The following is an 18513-nucleotide window of genomic DNA, read 5'->3' on the forward strand; positions in this document are numbered from 1 at the left end:
ACGAGACACTGCGTCCTCTAGGTTTCTTGCCATGCTGCGGACGCAAGCTTCAGACGAAGAAGTGAATGATGTGTGCTCCCGGCGCCTATTTATACTATAGTCGCACCGGTAGTGACGTCATGGCTGTCGCCGGCCAACGAGTTGGTGTTTTTTCAATGTATGCTTCAGACACGGGTCACGACGAGGCATTCCCCATAGCGACCCCTAGAGGACGCAGTGTCTAGTTCCCCACTCAGGGAACCATGGTTACATAAGTAACCTGAGACATTTTTGCTCCTCAACAACTGGAACGGTATCTCATTTTTCTATTAGGATGAGTTGGAGTCATCTGCAACCCTTAAATTGCACACAGATGCTGCGCCTTCCGTTGGTTTTGGAGGGGTGTTTAATGGTCAGTGGTTTGCTAGTGCATGGCCAAATGAACTGCTATCTGTACCTGTTAATACCATGTCAACTGCTCTATTGGAGTTGTACCCTATCGTGATGGCTTGTATTTTGTGGGGTAAACGCTGGGCAAGGAAACAAATTATGTTCTTCTGCGACAATGAAGCAACTGTCAATATTATTAATAAGGGACACTCCTCTGTTCTGTTTATAAACCGTTTTGTTAGGCGCCTTACTTGGTTATCTGTATTGGGTAACTTACATTTTCGGGCTGCTCACATTCCAGGCTTAAACAACCAAATCGCTGATTCTTTGTCTTGGTTTGAATTTCAGAAATTCCACCTCCTGTGCCCAGGGGCAGCACCATCCAGCCTGGTCTGTCCCTCTTTCAGCCAAACCGTACTAGACTAGACATGACCTTTCAATCGTATTTGCACTCTGCAGCTCACTATATGCGTAATGGTGTGGCTAAAACTACATTAAAAATGTACGACTCTGCTTGGTCTCACTTCAGTTCTTTCTGCGCTATATTCTCCGTGGCTCTACTACCGGTTAATGTTTCATATGTTAGTGCTTTTATAGTCCACTGTTATGAATGTTATGAATTAAATGCAGCCTTCAAGCATCAAAAGTATGGTCGCCGGCACACAATTCCACCTGCGCTGCTTGGATCCATCTAACTATCAGCTTACTAGGAAATCCATTGATTCGTCTCCTGCTTATATAAATAAATAAAGCAGACTTGACTTGACTTGACTTGCTTAATGGCCTCAAAAAAGAAAAACCTCAAGGCAACGATCAACGTCTCCCCTTCACGCTCCCACTTTTGCTAAAGTTAATATCACGTTTAAGAGCAGGATGCTTTGGGTCTTATACTGATTTAATGCTAGAGTCTGCTTTGCTCACAGCTTTCTATGGTTTTCTCAGAGGTGGCGAATTTACCACACGCACTGATATTTTTTATCCATCACAAGACCTCACAATTTCTGATGTAACCATTTATTCTCACTACTTCACCGTTTATCTCAAGCATTCTAAAACTGATAAAAACAAGGAAGGCACAGTAATTTTCATTTCTGAATCTAACTCAGTTTTTTTGTCCTCTATCTTCCATGTTGGCCTACTTGAGAAGCCGTCCACAAGCTGGTCCGCAGGACCCATTGTTTTTCACAGAGGAGAAAAAGCCTATGTCCAGAGCCTGGTTTGCCTCCCGTCTCCGCCTTCTTTGCCAATACTGTGGTCTTCCCCCAGAACGCTACACAGCTCATTCTCTGCGCATAGGGGCTGCGACAACTGCATCTTCCTTCACTCCCATCTCTACCTTGAAGGCCATGGGGCGATGGTCATCAGTTGCTTATGAACGTTACCTCCGACCCGACGCTTGAGGCATCCTTGAGGCTCAAAAAGCTATGAGTGCAGCTCCCTAATAAGGGCTTAAAATAAATGTATGGCTTCAGTAACTGTTGGGTGTGTTTACTTTTATAACTATTTATTACTCCATCTTCATTTCTTATGCTGACTTTCACGTAGTTAATTGGTAATTAATAAAAAAAAAAAAAAATGTGGCTTCCGGCAACGCTCATTTGGTTCCTCTGCTGGCTCTTCTTTAGCAGGAAGAGCCAGGGAGGATTGCCTGGTATGGTCTGTTTTTTTTTTTTTGTGCTATTCTCCTATTCTTAAAATAGGAGGGTTTCCCCTGAAGCGACTGCTGTTTCCCTGTCCTGGCTTTCATGGAGCTCATGAAAAGGACAGGGAACTTGGAACAGAGCCATACCGCCAAATGCAACTTTAGTAAACATGCCAATAAAAAAGTTGACTTAAAGGCTTGTCTATGGTTTTCTTTTTGACTTAAGAGATCCTGACTGAAATCAAGCATTCTGCGTTAGTTCAGGCAGGCCTCGTAGTCAAACTCCGCTATCAGCTGACTGGCGAAATTCAAACCCAGCCCCTATCAGCTGATCCGACTCCTAAGCTCTCAATTGGCAAATCTCAAACACGGCTTCTGTCTGCTTGCTTTGCTGCTTCCTCTATTACGCTGCTTGCAACCCACCTCCTCCCCATCTCCTCCTTTAACTGTGCTTAACTTAAACAATGTCATTCTGTTGTCATTGTTGCATGCTCTGTTCTGGGTTTTTTGTGCTATTCTCCTATTCTTAAAATAGGAGGGTTGCCCCTGAAGCGACTGCTGTTTCCCTGTCCTGGCTTTCATGGAGCTCATGAAAAGGACAGGGAACTTAGAAAAGAGCCATACCACCAAATGTACCTTTAGTAAACATGCCAATTAAAAAGTTGACTTAAAGGCTTGTCTATGGTTTTCTTTTTGACTTAAGAGATCCTGACTGAATTGGTTTTCATCACAGCTAGCTTTATCAGTTTGCCTTGTGGGTCGACAGAAGCACTTTTTGAGAATTAATAACTGGAAGTTTGTCACATTAATACCATAAAATATTTGATTATTCAGAGTTTTGCTTTGAGCCACTTAGTAGTAAATGCACAAGATATCCATGAGCACAACTGTATTTTCATCTGGATTTTCAGATTTTTGTCTGTGAAGTAGTCTTAACTTAGTGCCTCTGCTGTGTAGTACATAGAGTTCCTGGTTGGTATCTCATTACTTACCCTATGACAGGTGTAGGCAAGTTCGGTCCTAGAGAGCCGCAGTCCTGCAGAGTTCAGCTCCAACCCTGAAAAAAAAACTCACCTGCCTATAGCCTTAGTAATCCTGAAGACATTGATTAGCTTGTTCAGGTGTGTTTGATTAGGGCTGGAGCTGAACTCTGCAGGACCTCTCTAGGACCGAACTTGCCTACCCCTGCCCTATGATAACATTTTCAAAACCCAGCCACACAAGCTGATAAGTAGATGCAATAAGAACTCAAACAAAACAATCTGACACTGGAGCATCTTTGACTCATAAAACAATAAAGGGATACAAAATCATAAATTAATTAAGAGTTTAGTGGCCTTAGGTCTTGAAGTAAACATCAGGTTTTCAACGGCACAATGTTTTTTCAAAGATACAAAATCAGATCCAATGTCCTTTTGTCATCTGAAATATTTAAAGACAATATCTTACATCTGAGTAGAGAAATATTTTAAGCTTAATCTTCATGAAATTTACAAAATGCAACAGTACAACCAGAAAAAAAAACTAAAATTGAGTTTACAAACATTTAAAAACCTGTACAAATGCATCTTTACATAGTTCCACATAATGTGCAAAATTACTGCCAAGAGTGTGCATTTTTCATTGGACTGCTTACTATTTTCAGACATAAATACTGAAGAATTATACAAACACAGACTTTTATGAAAGCCCTGACTCCTCCCACTGGTAAATCATGCACAAAGAACAACAATAAGATCTTCATCAACAGTTAGAGATTGATTTTAACCTCTGTACTGTAATGCCATTTTATTGTGGCCAATGTACCTGATGCATTTTCTTAGTCCTTAAAGACCTCATGAAATCGATAGACAAGTTCAATACTCCTTCCTGTGCAGACGTATTTCCTGTTGAAACAGGAAGTTGGGGCGGGACATACTGATTTCACAGGCTCTTCAATTGAAGTCTATTCTTTTGCAAAGATTTAAAATGTACTGTAGTGATTAAATATTTTGAAGTCATCAACAACAAAGTCGCACATGGACCCAATTTGCTGTTTTCTGTGCATTACCAGAAAAACTTACATTTTGTTATAATTATAACATTATAAATGCGTTGCTGTTACTTTGGCCTCATCCTCTATTGTGAGCGCTGGGTTGTCATACATCTCTAAACTCTTATCCTTGGTTTTTATTTCATCCTTCTCTTCATCCTTCTCTTTTTCTTTGCAGCAGCAGCAGCAGCGAGTCCTGCAGAAGGTCATGCCGGCGGTCACCACTTTGTCCCAGGGTTTGAAGGAGTGCAGCGGTTTGGGCAGGAAGTCCCAGCTGCGGAGGAATGATGGCAGGAAACGCGGGCAGCGTTTCTGCATAATGTTCACTATGATCACAAAGATCGCAAAGACCAACACGGGCACTCCGACCCCCACCAAGACCTGCCACCCCGCGATGGAGAGGCCCAGGACTGACAGCGGGAAGAGGAGGAAGCACAGGATGAGATACAGCGCCGCGAACCAGCGGTATTTGGCCGTGCGGTTGCCCAGAGCTTTGGCCAATCGGATAGGGATTCGTGTGAAGGGGATGGGATACCAGAGCAGGATACCACTGATGTTGAAGAAGAAGTGACAGAGAGAAATCTGGAAGAAAACACAAATGATAGTCTTTAATCTACAACCACAATAATAAAATCAAGTCAAAGGAAAATAGTATACAGAAATGCAGTAATAGAAAAATGCAGTAACAAACCAAACCTGTAGAGAATTCGCCAGTGTCTCTCCAGGACTGGCGAGAGCAGCTAGAAGAGCAGTGGTGGTTGTGCCAATGTTGGAGCCCAGAGTGAGTGGATACGCCCTCTCAAGGCTAATGACACCAATTCCTGAACAGAAAGAAAACAGTAATGAGGCTTAATTCAGATTGCATTAGCTCACTTATGTTGCTAAGCCAACACTGCAATAAGCATAATATACAGCATGCAAATATTAGATAAGACAGTTTTTAATTAGACTGAACAACTTAAAGTGGTGGACAGAATGGTTGGAGGGGATGTACAGATGTGCTGGCTGTGATGTCTCATCATGAATATTAATTTGGTTATACTTATGATCTTTTACTGTTTTTTTTAATAGTCTGTGAAGATGAGTTGGAAGTCAATCATCAAATACATCAATGTAATCAATAACTTGGTGATTATAAATGATCTAAATTACGAGTACAATAGCACACAGTGTCTATTTTTTCTTATTAAATACACTACTGTTCAAAAGTTTGGGAGTGGGATTTTATGTTTTTCAAAGAAATCTCTTTTGCTCACCAAGGCTGCATTTATTTAATAAGAAATACAGTAAAAACGGTAATATTGTGAAATATTATTACAATTTAAAATGACTGATTTCTATTCAAACACATTTTAAAACTTAATTTATTTCTGTGATCAAAGCTGAATTGTCAGCATCCTTACTCCAGTCTTCAGTGTCACATGATCTTCAGAAATCATTCTAATATGCTGATTTGCTGCTCAATATACTTATTTGTTATTAATCAGTGTATTATCAGCATTTAGTTTACTTTTGAACAGTAGTGGTGTATTTACACAGTGATTTGAAGGAACTATCATACTTACTGAGCAATTTAAATGCATTCTGGGATTGCCTTTTCCAAGAGGGATACATGCAATGCCTTAAAATGCTTGATAAAATGTCTAGGTAGGCTAGCTTATTTCTTGGGTCAACCATAATATGTTTTAACCTTTAACAATTTAGTAACCAGTCCAATCAATCGGGTTTCTATACCGACCGACTAGTGGAGTGATGGCTGAGGTGAAGACAGAGCTGCTCTGAACAATGAAGGTCATTCCGGCTCCAACAAGCATGGCGAGATATCCAGTGACCCAGGCGAAGGGGAAAGGGAAATCTGGCAACAGTTAAAGCCGTATTAGAAAGGTCATGAACAGTATGTTTAGTACATGTATTTATTCCTGGTATTAGGTGATGGTTGCATTAAAACTCCCCACAAAGCATTGGCTAAAATGCAAGTACAGTATGTGAGGAGTTATGAGCATGTACCTGAGTGTAGTCTGAAACCAACAGCACATGCTCATGCAAACACACCTGTGGCACTCAGACACACTCAGGCTCATATAATGTTCCTGTTCAGCTCATCAGACAGCAGGACTGGATCACCTGTGCCGACTATCATACGACAGGATACATGCTAACACACTTCCAGTAAGCGCTGCGCCTACAGGAATGTGATAAGATTGAACTCTGGGAAGGGTGGGGAATTGCCACATGTATGTTTTTAGTTGAAGGTCAAATATTTTCGACATATGTCTTTGTCTTCAACTTTAAGTTCAGTGTTGACACACATTGTCACAAAGAGAGCGTACCAGAGGTTAATGTTAGCAATTAGCAGCAGAGCTTATCGCCAGTTGATTCATCACCGATGTTGACTCACCTGTGTTGAGCACCTTTTTGATGACGACCGCCACCTGACCCTTCAACATGGAGTTCAGCAGCTTGACGATCAGAATCAGGCAGGTGCAGAGGGCCAGCAATGACAGAGCCAACAAAATCAAGCCCACCGCTAGGTCCGGCAGATCAGCGTACACAAACATGTGAGTACCTGAAGAGACAGAGATGAGGACGACTCTGTCAGGACTTACAGAAATATAAATCAACGTTCATGAAACTTTTGGAAATGTAGTGTCCAGCTTCTCTGCTGGTGGTGGTCAGGTGTAGTTTGATGGTTTTAGAGTAGGGGTGTCCAAACCTGTTCCTGGAGGTCTACCTACCTGCACAGTTCAGTTCTAGCACAGCTGTCTGCAGTTATCAAGAGCTCCTGAAGATCTTAATTAGCTGGATCAGTTGTGTTTGGTCAGGATTGGAGCTGAACTTTACAAGAAGGTAGATCTCCAAACTTGGTCCTGTCCTGCAGAGTTGAGCTCCAACCCTAATGAAACACTCCTGCATCTCCCGCTGGACGACAATCTCTTGTGAACGCGCATATGATAGTTAGCGGAAGCTAGAGATTAAGGTTTATAAAGTTGTAAATATGGATATTTTGCTTACACAAACACAACGCATCGCTTCAGATGCCTTTATTAACCCCCCAGAGTCGTGTGGACTTCTTTTTATAATGGATGGGTGCAATTTTTTGGACTTCAAATTTTGGGCTCCCATCCACTCCCATTATAAAGCATGGATTAGCCTGGACATTATTTAATACAACTCCGATTGTATTCGTCTGAAAGTAGAATGTCATATATACCTAGGATGGCTTGAGGGTGAGAAATCATGGGGTCATTTTCATTTTTGGGTGAACTATCCCTTTAATAATAGGCTACTAAGTAAAAAGATGCCATTTAACACATTTAAAATGTGCCATCTTTATGTTGTTTCAACATTAATTTGGAGATTCAATGTGAAATTATGACAAATATATTATATTAATATGCAATTAATCGTGATTAATTACAGAAAAATTTGATTATTTTATTAATCGATTGACAGCACTAGTATTTTTTATCAGATTACTAACAAAGCTTTATATGCTGATTCTGATTATAAATCTCAATTAAATGGACCAAATAATATTGCAAATCTTAAAAGATACAGAGGGCTATTTTCAGATATTAAGTACACCTTGACCTTTATGCTTGCTTTGAGATTGCGATCATTGCTATAACTACATCAAATCACAAAATCACACGCAATAGCTGCAGTTGCTTGCTTTATATGACAGTTCAATCATTTTCAAAATGGGGTCTGGAGACCCCTAAGGGGTTGCATGAGGGTCAGTTAAAACATCCATGGAAAAAAAAGTGCAAAAAGTGTAAAAAAAACTAATTAATTAAAAAATAAATAAATAAATGGATTTGGTTCTGACACTGTTTAAATAGCATAAAAATTGTATAAATGGGTGATTTACAGTATATGTAGATGCCTTTATCTTTTAAGAATGGGGTCCCTTGCAAGGGGATTAACATATTTGGGGGCCTTGGCATTAAAGTTTGAAAAACCTGTGACATAATATACCAACAATGATCTTCAAATTCTCAGTCGAGGAGCTGCTGAATGGTGCATCTTGAAAGTCTGAGCATACTCTTTCACAGTTGAAGGACCACAGAATGATTTCATACTCAAATCCACTGAACCAAGTCGAGGCTGGAATTTTAACATGCAATCTAACTACTTGCATTGATTTAAATCAGCTGAATTCATACCCAGAGCAAAAGCCCTGCTGCCAAACTGGCAGAGGCTCTTTGTTCAGGTGCACTGGCCTCAGGTCGTGAAGAATAGCTCTTTTGAAAAGGTAAGAGTAGATGGATGGGGTGGGGGGCAAGGTGAAGCTCAGCATTTAAAAGAAGCCATTGTACTCATGGAGGTTAGAGCGAATCGCGATCGATGGCTTAAGAGCTGAAATAAGTCAACTATGTAAGGAAGACGGGAAATGGATTGATATTTGGCTTCAGCTTCTGTTGATCCAGGAAGTTCCTGCACTGGTTGCTACAAGAGCCACAAAGAAAGCAGAGGCACTTACATTTGTTCAAGTTGATCGTTTCTGTTTGGTTCTCTTGAGTCCAGATCTGGCCGTCCTCCTCCCAGCAGAGGACGTCAGGCGTGCAGTTTGCGAATCCAGGGACTGTTATATTCACGAGGTTCTGAAACGGACAAAAATACATCTTCAGACCTAAACCTTACATAACAGAGAGAATATGAAGCTTTTGTCCTGGCTATCACTGAATAAATATGTTAATCTAACAGAAATATACAGAATATATAATGGCACAGAAATAAACTAACAATTCATATTAAGTAATTGGCATTCCTACACTTATTATAGCTTAATAAAAAACATGGATGAAAATGAAAAGTGAACAAAAAATTTATTATTTTACATAATATTTGTGCTACATCTTTTTATGCTCAGTATCGCTTTGTTAGCCTACCAATAAGCTGAAAAAACAATCAACCGAGGATGCATCTGAAATCGCATACTGTATGTGACAAGTAGCATGTCCGATTTCACAGTACTCATAAAAGAGTAGGCAAAAAGTACCGACCCCAGCGTGATTCTGAAGTGCGCATACGATGGGACACTTTACTATCCCAAGAGCCCACAGGAGAGGATTATGAATGGCAGTAGGCACGTTTCCATTACAGATTTATGCAAAACTTTGGCGATATTTTATAACTGTCGATAAAAAATTATTGCGAAATGACGGTGTTTCCATTAACCAATGTTATGCGACTAAAATGAAACCTTTTGCCTCTCATGTCATGGCAACGGATTTTGGTGGGATTTTGGCTATATTTATTAAAAAGAGGCATATGAGGGTCTCTTTACAGAAGCAGCACAGAGAGCCGCTTCGGAAACGTGCATGGCGTGGCTGGATTCTGGAATAAACACAAGCATTGTGGCCGCAATCAGCTTCAGTGACCGTATCCTTTTACGCATTGCCTGAAAAACCACCTCATGCGAGCGTAAAAACGTTTTTGTGATATATGGGCATTTTTGCAAATTGACACTTTTCCATTAGGCGTATTTTCAATTCGCAATTTCAATTTGCGCAATTTGAAGGGTAATGGAAACATGCCTAGTGACACGATGCAACTGATGCTGCCAGGTCGCGTGACAATGACAACATGGCGACTGTAGTACGTCCAGATTACATTCATACTGCATACATTCATACTATATAGAACATGCTCTTTTTGCGGTCACAAAGCAATTACTTATTCAAAAAAGTACCTACTCAAGGGAGTATGCAATTTTGGATGTAGCCCTGTACTGTGCATGAGGACACGTTTTTGCATGATGTACTGAGTTGCTACCTAGGTATATGCTAATTGACTTTTTTACACAATAAACGTGTGTTGTTTCTTATGCTTAATAGTGTTACATTGTTAGCTTAGCATCATGCTAATACCACAAGCTATTGGGAGTTTAATCTCTGTGTGCATGATGTTGTATGTCATACAGAGCTGACATACCTATGTAAAGTGTTCCAAATGTGAGGTTAACCCTAACCCTAACCCTATACAGTTAAAATGCCTTTAAAGAAAGCTGTCTATGTAGAAAGCAAGCCAATGCGCTAGGTTTAGAACAGAGCAACAGAGCTATGCTCAGAGCTAGGCTTATCAGGAGATAAAAGACTTGCATATCTGTATTTCTATATACAAATATAGACCCTATGTTTATCTTCTGAATTCCCATCAGCATGATAAATCCTATTTCCTCATGTTTCAACAGCCAAATCTAGTGACTAATGAGAAATGGTGTGTGTGCTGCACTCAATTAACCCACTTTCAGATTCTCACCGTGACTTTTTGTGTTTTACACCAGATCTTAATCAGACTTTTGTTTCGGGCTGCAGGGTCTCCAGTGGCGATATCACGGATCACAGAGGTGTCCAGCTGGAAAAACAAAGAAAACGATTCTCAATGAAAATACATGTGTTACAGCAGAGAGCAAAGCTCTAGTTTAAATTTCTCTAGTTTAAGTGCCTAATTACATTTTGCGAAAAAATTGGGAATTTTTAACTCTACTTCTGCAAAATAAAGAATGTGCATCAAAGTGTTTTTTGGCTTCAGTTTTTATTTATGAAAGTGCTGTAAAATGAATTATTGTACATTCTAATTGAAAATGTACAATACTGTCATATTCAAGTCAATTCAGTACTCGTCCAGATACAGACACTACTGAGTCAAAATTCCCATCTTAGCGAGTGCCCTCGTAAACAGTTGTGCCGCATCCCAATGTGCTTACTTATACTACGCCCTTAAAGTATGTACTTTTTTGGTGATGAAAAAGTACACACTTTTGAGTGTGTAGTAGAAGAGTAGGCAAGCTTTGTGACATACTATCACGTCACACAATTGTGTCTTTAACAGATGCTCTGTCGCACAGTTACACGCACCCTGTCACTGTAAACTGGCCTGTCAATCATCTTGTCACAGTTTATATCCTCAACTTTTCATTTCATTTAACTTCCTACCATATCGGAGAGAAAAGAAGTAGCACATTGTAGCAAATTAGCTACATTATGCTACAGAAGACGAATTCATAGATACTAAACATGGTAGGATTACATATAGGTAAGATGACATGAACGAGTGGTTCTATCATAAGCAGGCATAAAACAGTATACAATACAAAAGACAATATACAAGAACAGTAACAACATACACAATGACCTGAAGTATATGTGTGTTCATTCAAAGAACGGTTTTCCTATGAATTAATGTAAGAAGTCATTTCCTATAGTAGTTATTCATGTTTGTAGTTCTCAACCAAATCATTCCTCATAGCGCAATGGTTTGTGGGTAATATTAGCCATTAGAGTGTGCATGGATTCGCACTTCAAAAATCGACCTGAAATAGTTGACCATACGGGGACTTTTGACATACTCTTTTCAATATACTATGCTTTGGGACACACTTATTCTAATCACACATACTATTTAGGATGGATAGTATGAACATTGGGACACAGGGTTGGTTTGAGAGAAAAAAATGGATGTGTGTCAGTATCTGTGCATTAGGTCTTAAAGTGACAGCAGCCTAATAAACCTGCTGCAATAACAATGACACAGTGGAGCTTATACAATCAGCTGCCTGATACAGTTGCATATGGATGCGGTTGAATAGTAACACCTAACAGATCCACTGATCTCACCTCAATGATGTTTTTGGTGAGGGGTTCGGTGATGACCTTTAACAGGTCTGGAGCATCTGCACCGGTCTGGATGTTAAAGGAATCAATCACAAGCTTGGTGAGTCTATAGAGGAATCCTGATGCCACCTCCAGAGGCAACAGCACCAGGACAGACAGCCAGTTAAAGAAGTCATGGACTGTAGCTCCAGCAAATGCCCTGAGGCACACAGAATCAATGACAAAACCCGTTTCTCAGATGTTCAACTTGAGTTCCTTCATCAGCAAATAAATTCAAAGTTACTGAAAAAGTGCTAGATCAACTTTTGCGCCACTTTGACTTTACATAAAGCCTGTTTTTGCAGACAAAGAAATGATGCCAATGAAACCCAATGTTTCGATGTTTTGCATGACTGCATGGATACAAAACTAACTCCTTAGTTGGGTTTACCTGCGAAACTCGTTGCGGTCTCCCGCTTGCATCACAGCCACGATGGTGTTTGTCACAGAAGTGCCGATATTAGCACCCATGATGATTGGCACTGCAGACTTCACTTCCAACACTGCAATTTACAGTGAAAAATAATATACACAAGTTTTTAATGTTTTTTTAAAAAGAAGTCTCGTCTGCTCTCCAAAGGTGCATTTATTTACAAAAAAAAAAAAGAAACATTGTGAATTACATTCCTGTAATTTATTGCTGTGATCAGAGCTGAATTTTCAGCATCATTACTCCAGTCTTCAGTGTCACGTGATCTTCAGAAATCATTCTCATATACTGATTTGATGCTCAAGAAACATTTCTGATTATTATCAGCGTTGAAATCAGTGCTGCTTCCTATTTTTGTGGAAAAGGTTATTTATAGTTCAAAGGAGCACCATTTATTTAAAACTGAAATCCTTTGTAAAATTATAAATGCCTTTACCATCACATTTGTTCAAATGAATGTATTCTTGCTGAATATCAGTATTAATTTCTTTAAAAAAATAATACGGACCCCAAACTGTTGAACTGTAGTGAACAATATAAGCCAATACATTTCAAATAGAAAAATAAGACAAAATCAATCTTAATGTGGTAGAATACACACACACACACACACACACACACACACAGTCATTTTCAAGGGTGATATCAGGTAGAAGTACCTTAAGGTAACAACAATTTTACAGCACATTTTACAGTGCATATTCGATTTTTCACTCTGTTACAATTTGTGCTACTGTTCTTACATGTAAGTGCTTATCATGAGGGAGGAGATATCTGTATGAGCAGAGTCAAAAAACATACACGCACACGCACACACACACTCGCACAGAAACTCACATCCAGATGACACCATGCTGACCACAATGGAGGATGAGGTGCTTGAGCTTTGAACCAGAACAGTGACCAGGACTCCAATTACCAGACCAGCCACAGGGTTCGACAGAACCGCATTGTCCTGGAAGATATCGCCAGCTACCTTCCCTGAGCACAATGACAAAACCAGCAAACCATGCTATTTGTGTCCACAGCAGAGACAACCACCCTCCATTATACATTAACCATGTTAAACCGATTTGCTATGATAAGGCAGATATCTGTATGAGCAGAGTCAAAAAACACACACGCACACGCACACACACACTCACACAGAAACTCACATCCAGATGACACCATGCTGACCACAATGGAGGATGAGGTGCTTGAGCTTTGAACCAGAACAGTGACCAGGACTCCAATTACCAGACCAGCCACAGGGTTCGACAGAACCGCATTGTCCTGGAAGATATCGCCAGCTACCTTCCCTGAGCACAATGACAAAACCAGCAAACCATGCTATTTGTGTCCACAGCACATCCATTTCTGCTCAGAGACAACCACCCTCCATTATACATTAACCATGTTAAACCGATTTGCTATGATAAGGTGCCGTTTGTTTGAAGTACATGATCACTGCTGACCTACAAAAGATCAGCCACTTATCGACTCTTTTTTTTCTGTTTGACCTATATAGTTTCTAGAGTGTAAAATAGTATTTCTTGTACATTTCGATGGTTGTTTAGTTTGACATTATAGGCAAGTACTATAGTATATAGTCTAGTAAAGTACAGTAGTATAAAGTTAAAATAAAGTTCTAATAAAAAAAGTCCTAACACTATAGTATAGTAGAAGTAACTTTGATTATACCAGCATAGTATAAAATTGAAAAAAAAATAAAAAAATAAATCAGCACTTTCAAGTAAAGGGCCTTAAAAGTTTTCAAATTCAAATAAATTATTATCCATAGCTTAAAATACTCACACTCCGATCTAAATTAAAATGCTAAAAATAGCATAAAATCAAGCTGTAAACTGAAATCATATTTATTTTCCCCCTCTCAATAACAGTTTCCATTGAAAAGTTTTTGAAACCCCTGGAATCACAAAATTAATCATGGCTAATTTAATATATCAATATATGAATAAATGCTCTCAGTTTGTTAATAATAATAATAATAATAATAAAAAGTAGCTTTTTAATTTCCTTATAAGATCCCTTTTTTCCAGCATGAGACATGTTGATATTTTCTCGTTAGTCTAAAAATAGCTTGAAGCCAATCTGCCAAAACGACAGCTTGTGGAATGTGTCACTTTATGACGTAATAGTGTGGCTAAACCCCGCCTCCGCAGAAGAAGATCGACGCCTGCTTCTACATCACTGTCTGTTTAGCCCCGCCCACCAATTCTAAATCACTGCCTTTTAGCCCCGCCCACTGATTCACACATGTAGTGTAAATTAAATAACGAGGGAGGCAAACAGGTCTACGCAGAAATCAAACCATAAAGATGCTCCACAGCCAACAAGACGCTTATAACATGATGCTTCCATAACGCGTCTGTATCCAGTATAGCGTTGTTCCCATAGCCTGATTTAAAGTGCTGTTTCTCTGGCAGTTTCAAAGGCATGTAAAATATACTGTGGCTAGGCTTGATATACAGTCTAATGGTCTAACGAAATCCAATTTTAAACATCTTTTACTGTACCAATTTTTATGGCCCTTATATTTCCTATTTGAGCCAATGCAGATGCATGAAGTTATCGAGACCGCCCTGACTGTAAAGCAAAACGAGCAAAACGAGTTGTAGAGTCTCAAGTTTGTGGATCGTCAGCGTCTTGACGGTACAAACGTTTCAAAATCCACAAATGCGCGCAGCGGTCCACAAACACACAGGACGCGATTCCCAATTGAATGCCTTCAATGCCAGACAAAGTTGTGTTTGTGACATAAAAAGATAATATTGTGAATATGTTTTTTATTTGCAAATCTCATTTTGCTTAGACTACTTGTGAATTCAATTCATGTTTGTGAAACTCTATAAGATTCATTTGTGGATCTCATTCTATTTATTTGTCAATATGTTTCATTTCTGTTAATCTCTTTACATTTATTAGTGGATAATAATCGATTTATTTTGAATTATGCAACAATTCTGTCTCCATAGAAGAGGGCCTCATGCTTCAGTGTCTTCCTGGTATTTAGTAGGCTATTTCTTAATTTTTGCTTTTGATTAAGGTAAAATATATCCAAAGCTTTCCATAAAGGTATAGCCTACTATTAGGTTACAGTACTTTGGAATCTTATTAAAAGTGCATAAATAAGTACAATTTCCTTCAATTCACTTTATAGTGTCTCATTGTATAGTAGTTTTTAGCACAATCCTAGAGTTCTAAAAAAGAACAACAACAAATCCTTTTTATAAGAAAAAAGTTGTAAAGTTCAAAGAAAGTTTAAGAGAGTTTACTGCACCTCCTACAAGCTGGAAAGCAGAGCTCAGGATGTCCAGAGAGCAGACGAACACGAAGAGCAACCCCAGCAGAAGAATGAACTTCACGATAGACTTGAGAACGCGCAGAACTTTCCCCTTCGTGTCGAGATCTGCAGAGCAAACACAGACAAAGAGCGTGACGCGCAGGAGTTCAGCTCGCGCCGCGTGCTTCATTCGCGCTGCGCTACTTGCCTGACCATTTCACCCCGGTGTCCCGGAGCTCGGGCAGGTCCCACGGGTCCACCTCCTCCTCCGGCTCCGGCTCCGGCTCCGCGTTTTCTGACGGCGGTTCGGGCTTGGTCGCATCTTTGCGCGCACGGTGTGCGTCTGTGGGAGAAAAGACACGCGTCTGAAGACGGACAGAAACCAGGAACAGGGGCGAGGACGGAAGTGCGCCTCTGTGTGGACGTGGTTTGGTACGGGACACGTACCGAGTTCCGCCGGCGGCGTGGCGGGATGAGTCTCAGGCAGCGGAGGCATCGTCTTCAGTCACATAAACACACAAATAACATGCTACGATGCAGACATTCTACAAGTAACATTTTCTTAACATTCACTTTTGCGCCACATACATGCGTTGCGTTCTTTGTGTCCCAAAAGTTTGGTAACATCTGGCTAAAACAAAACAAAACTTGAAAGCAAAGCCAAACATCTTTTTTCTTTCTCTCTTTGATTTACGCAGTGTTTCAAAACAATAAACACTAAAGTAAGAAAGTAACACAAATACAAGTAAAAGGTGTTTCTCATTCTCATTGTGATAACATCAAAGGCTATTGATTAAAACCACAACAAACCATTGAAAGTAAACAAATGTAAATTAAAAGTAAAAATACAAGTAAAAAGACATTTGTTTCTCATTTTAAGCAGTGATTAAAAACAATAAACAGTATTATTTAAAAACTGAAAACGTAAAGGGAAAAAAGTAAGTCTTTTTCTTAGAAAGCATTGTTTAAAACAATAAACAGTTTAAAGTAAAATAGTAAATGTAGAAGTACAAGTAAAAAGTTTTTTCTTTCTCATTAAAAAACAGTAATCAACAAAAAAAGTAAAAACTGGAAAATAGTAGAAGTCTTTCTTAGAAAACTTTCTTGTTTCTTGTTTAAAACCATGAACAGTTTAATGAAAAAAAGTGAATGTAAATTAAAAAAAAAGAGTATAGTAAAAAAGTACAAAGTAAAAATCAATTTCTTTCTTATTTAAAAAGCAGTGATTAAAAACAATAACATTTAAAGTAAAACATGTCTTTCTTTCTTCGTCTGATCGTTGGCTCACCGGTCCTGATTGTGTCGAATCGGCCATGTGTTAATATCTCACAAATGCTCACAGATTCTTTGTGTTTGCTTATAGAAACACAATGATCAATCTGCCAGCAGATATATATACACGTCAATATTCAGCTGTTTCCACCACACAGTTAAGCAACACCTGAGATGAGAGATATAAAGCACTCCCTGACACTCATGATACAAACTCATCGGCGGTGATCACATCCTTAGATACACCCAGACCACTAAAGACAGAAACACTACACTGCCTAGAAGAACTTAAAGGTTTAAGCAGCTCAAGAGCCTCAAATCTTTGTCTTAGAGATATACAAAAGCACAGGTAATACCAAACATGCTCTGCCAAGCACTGAGCAGCATTATTTTAGTGTGATTGTCCTACCTGTCCTGTGCGGTGTGTGTGTGTGTGTGTGTGTCTGCTGTTAGTCCAGTGGACGTACCTGTGGAGGAGGCGCAGGTGTCTTATATACACCTGCAGCAGGACAGTCCTGCTCGTGTCACTGATCTAAAGTCCAGAGCGGGTGGTACTACACTTCATCTCACTCACAGCGCATGCTGCCTCAAATATAGGCCAATTAACAGCTCAAACAGACTGACAGGACCTCTAAATAACACACAATCCTGCAGCCATGCAGACCTTGCATGCACATTAATTAATGTGGGGAAAAAAAGCTTTTGCAAAATTGCATCCTGATTTTTCTGTCTGCATCAGTAAAACGTTTCAAAATTCTATTCTATTCTATTCTAGCAGCATATGAAGTTCTCATAACATGAAGTTTTCATCTGTCACTATCAGAGTCTGCCATCTACTGAAACAAGTGCACATTACAGCTGGGGTCTGAAAGCCAACCTCAACTTCAAGATGAGCCTAAATGTGTGCGTGGCCACATCTTAAACTGTTATTATTACTCAGTAGGAGCTCAAACACAGCATCTTAACGACATCATGCTAACAAACCAGGTCTGAGTGTGTTACAGTGATCTTGATTATTAAGAGTCATGCGTGTCAGTATTTGTGAGCTGAGGTCCCTCCATCCCGTTCTATACACACTGTATGCAGTCAGAGGTGAGGATCAGGTATATTCACGTACATAACACACACACTTCCCTAAATCACTACAGAACTTTGGACAATCTGCAACATCATGTAAAGGTAGTTCTTTTATATCTATAATGATCCAGAAAATAATGCAGAGGGGTCTTGAAATAGTATTTTTTATTTTTACTCAAATTAGTATGACTATATGGTATTTTACTATCATTTTTAGTATTTATAGTATTTACAAGTATTTTGTATTTATGTCTATATATTACCTGTGGATAGTACGACAACTTAATCATTTCACAGTAAATAGCTAATAGATATTTGATACATAAATATCAAACAAAAAAAATGAACTTAGCCTAATTTTGTTTGAAAATGCATATAATGTGCGCACAATAATTATGAATTTAAACAAAATTGAAATATGCAACACAATATACAAAATGTAAATGTTAAAGTGTCACTGTAACGAAAGCCATGAAGATACAATTATTATTTTGTTTGGAAAATTTGAATGAGACCGAATGCAGAAAACAATTCCACATTTTATTTTCTTAATATGTATTTTTCTAAAATCCATGGATGGAAAAGAAAATGTATATAGATATATACAATTTTTATATAGATTAAGTGTTAATTTGAAAAGAAAAGAAATTATTATTATGATTTATTATATCCTTTATTTAAAAGGAAAATATACCATTGAGAGACAACATCTCTTATTTCAGGGAGTCCTGGCTCAAAAAGACAGCA

General features: G+C 39.0%; 1 protein-coding gene across 1 annotated transcript; it reads right to left on the reverse strand.

The window, feature by feature from the left end:
• Window positions 1-3301: 3301 nt before the first annotated feature.
• Window positions 3302-15979, reverse strand: LOC107570774 (sodium-dependent phosphate transport protein 2B-like). The gene is made up of 12 exons (XM_016257035.1): window positions 15865-15979; window positions 15626-15760; window positions 15415-15543; window positions 13289-13432; window positions 12093-12204; window positions 11666-11861; window positions 10308-10403; window positions 8527-8647; window positions 6442-6609; window positions 5782-5898; window positions 4740-4864; window positions 3302-4625 (listed from the first exon to the last, which is right to left on the reverse strand). The coding sequence occupies exons 1-12, from the start codon at window positions 15911-15913 to the stop codon at window positions 4095-4097; spliced, it is 1923 nt and encodes a 640-aa protein (XP_016112521.1). The 5' UTR covers window positions 15914-15979; the 3' UTR covers window positions 3302-4094.
• Window positions 15980-18513: the final 2534 nt, after the last annotated feature.

The sequence above is a fragment of the Sinocyclocheilus grahami genome, unplaced genomic scaffold, assembly GCF_001515645.1.
Source record: "Sinocyclocheilus grahami isolate Dianchi unplaced genomic scaffold, SAMN03320097.WGS_v1.1 scaffold1503.1, whole genome shotgun sequence".
Lineage (NCBI taxonomy): Eukaryota > Metazoa > Chordata > Actinopteri > Cypriniformes > Cyprinidae > Sinocyclocheilus > Sinocyclocheilus grahami.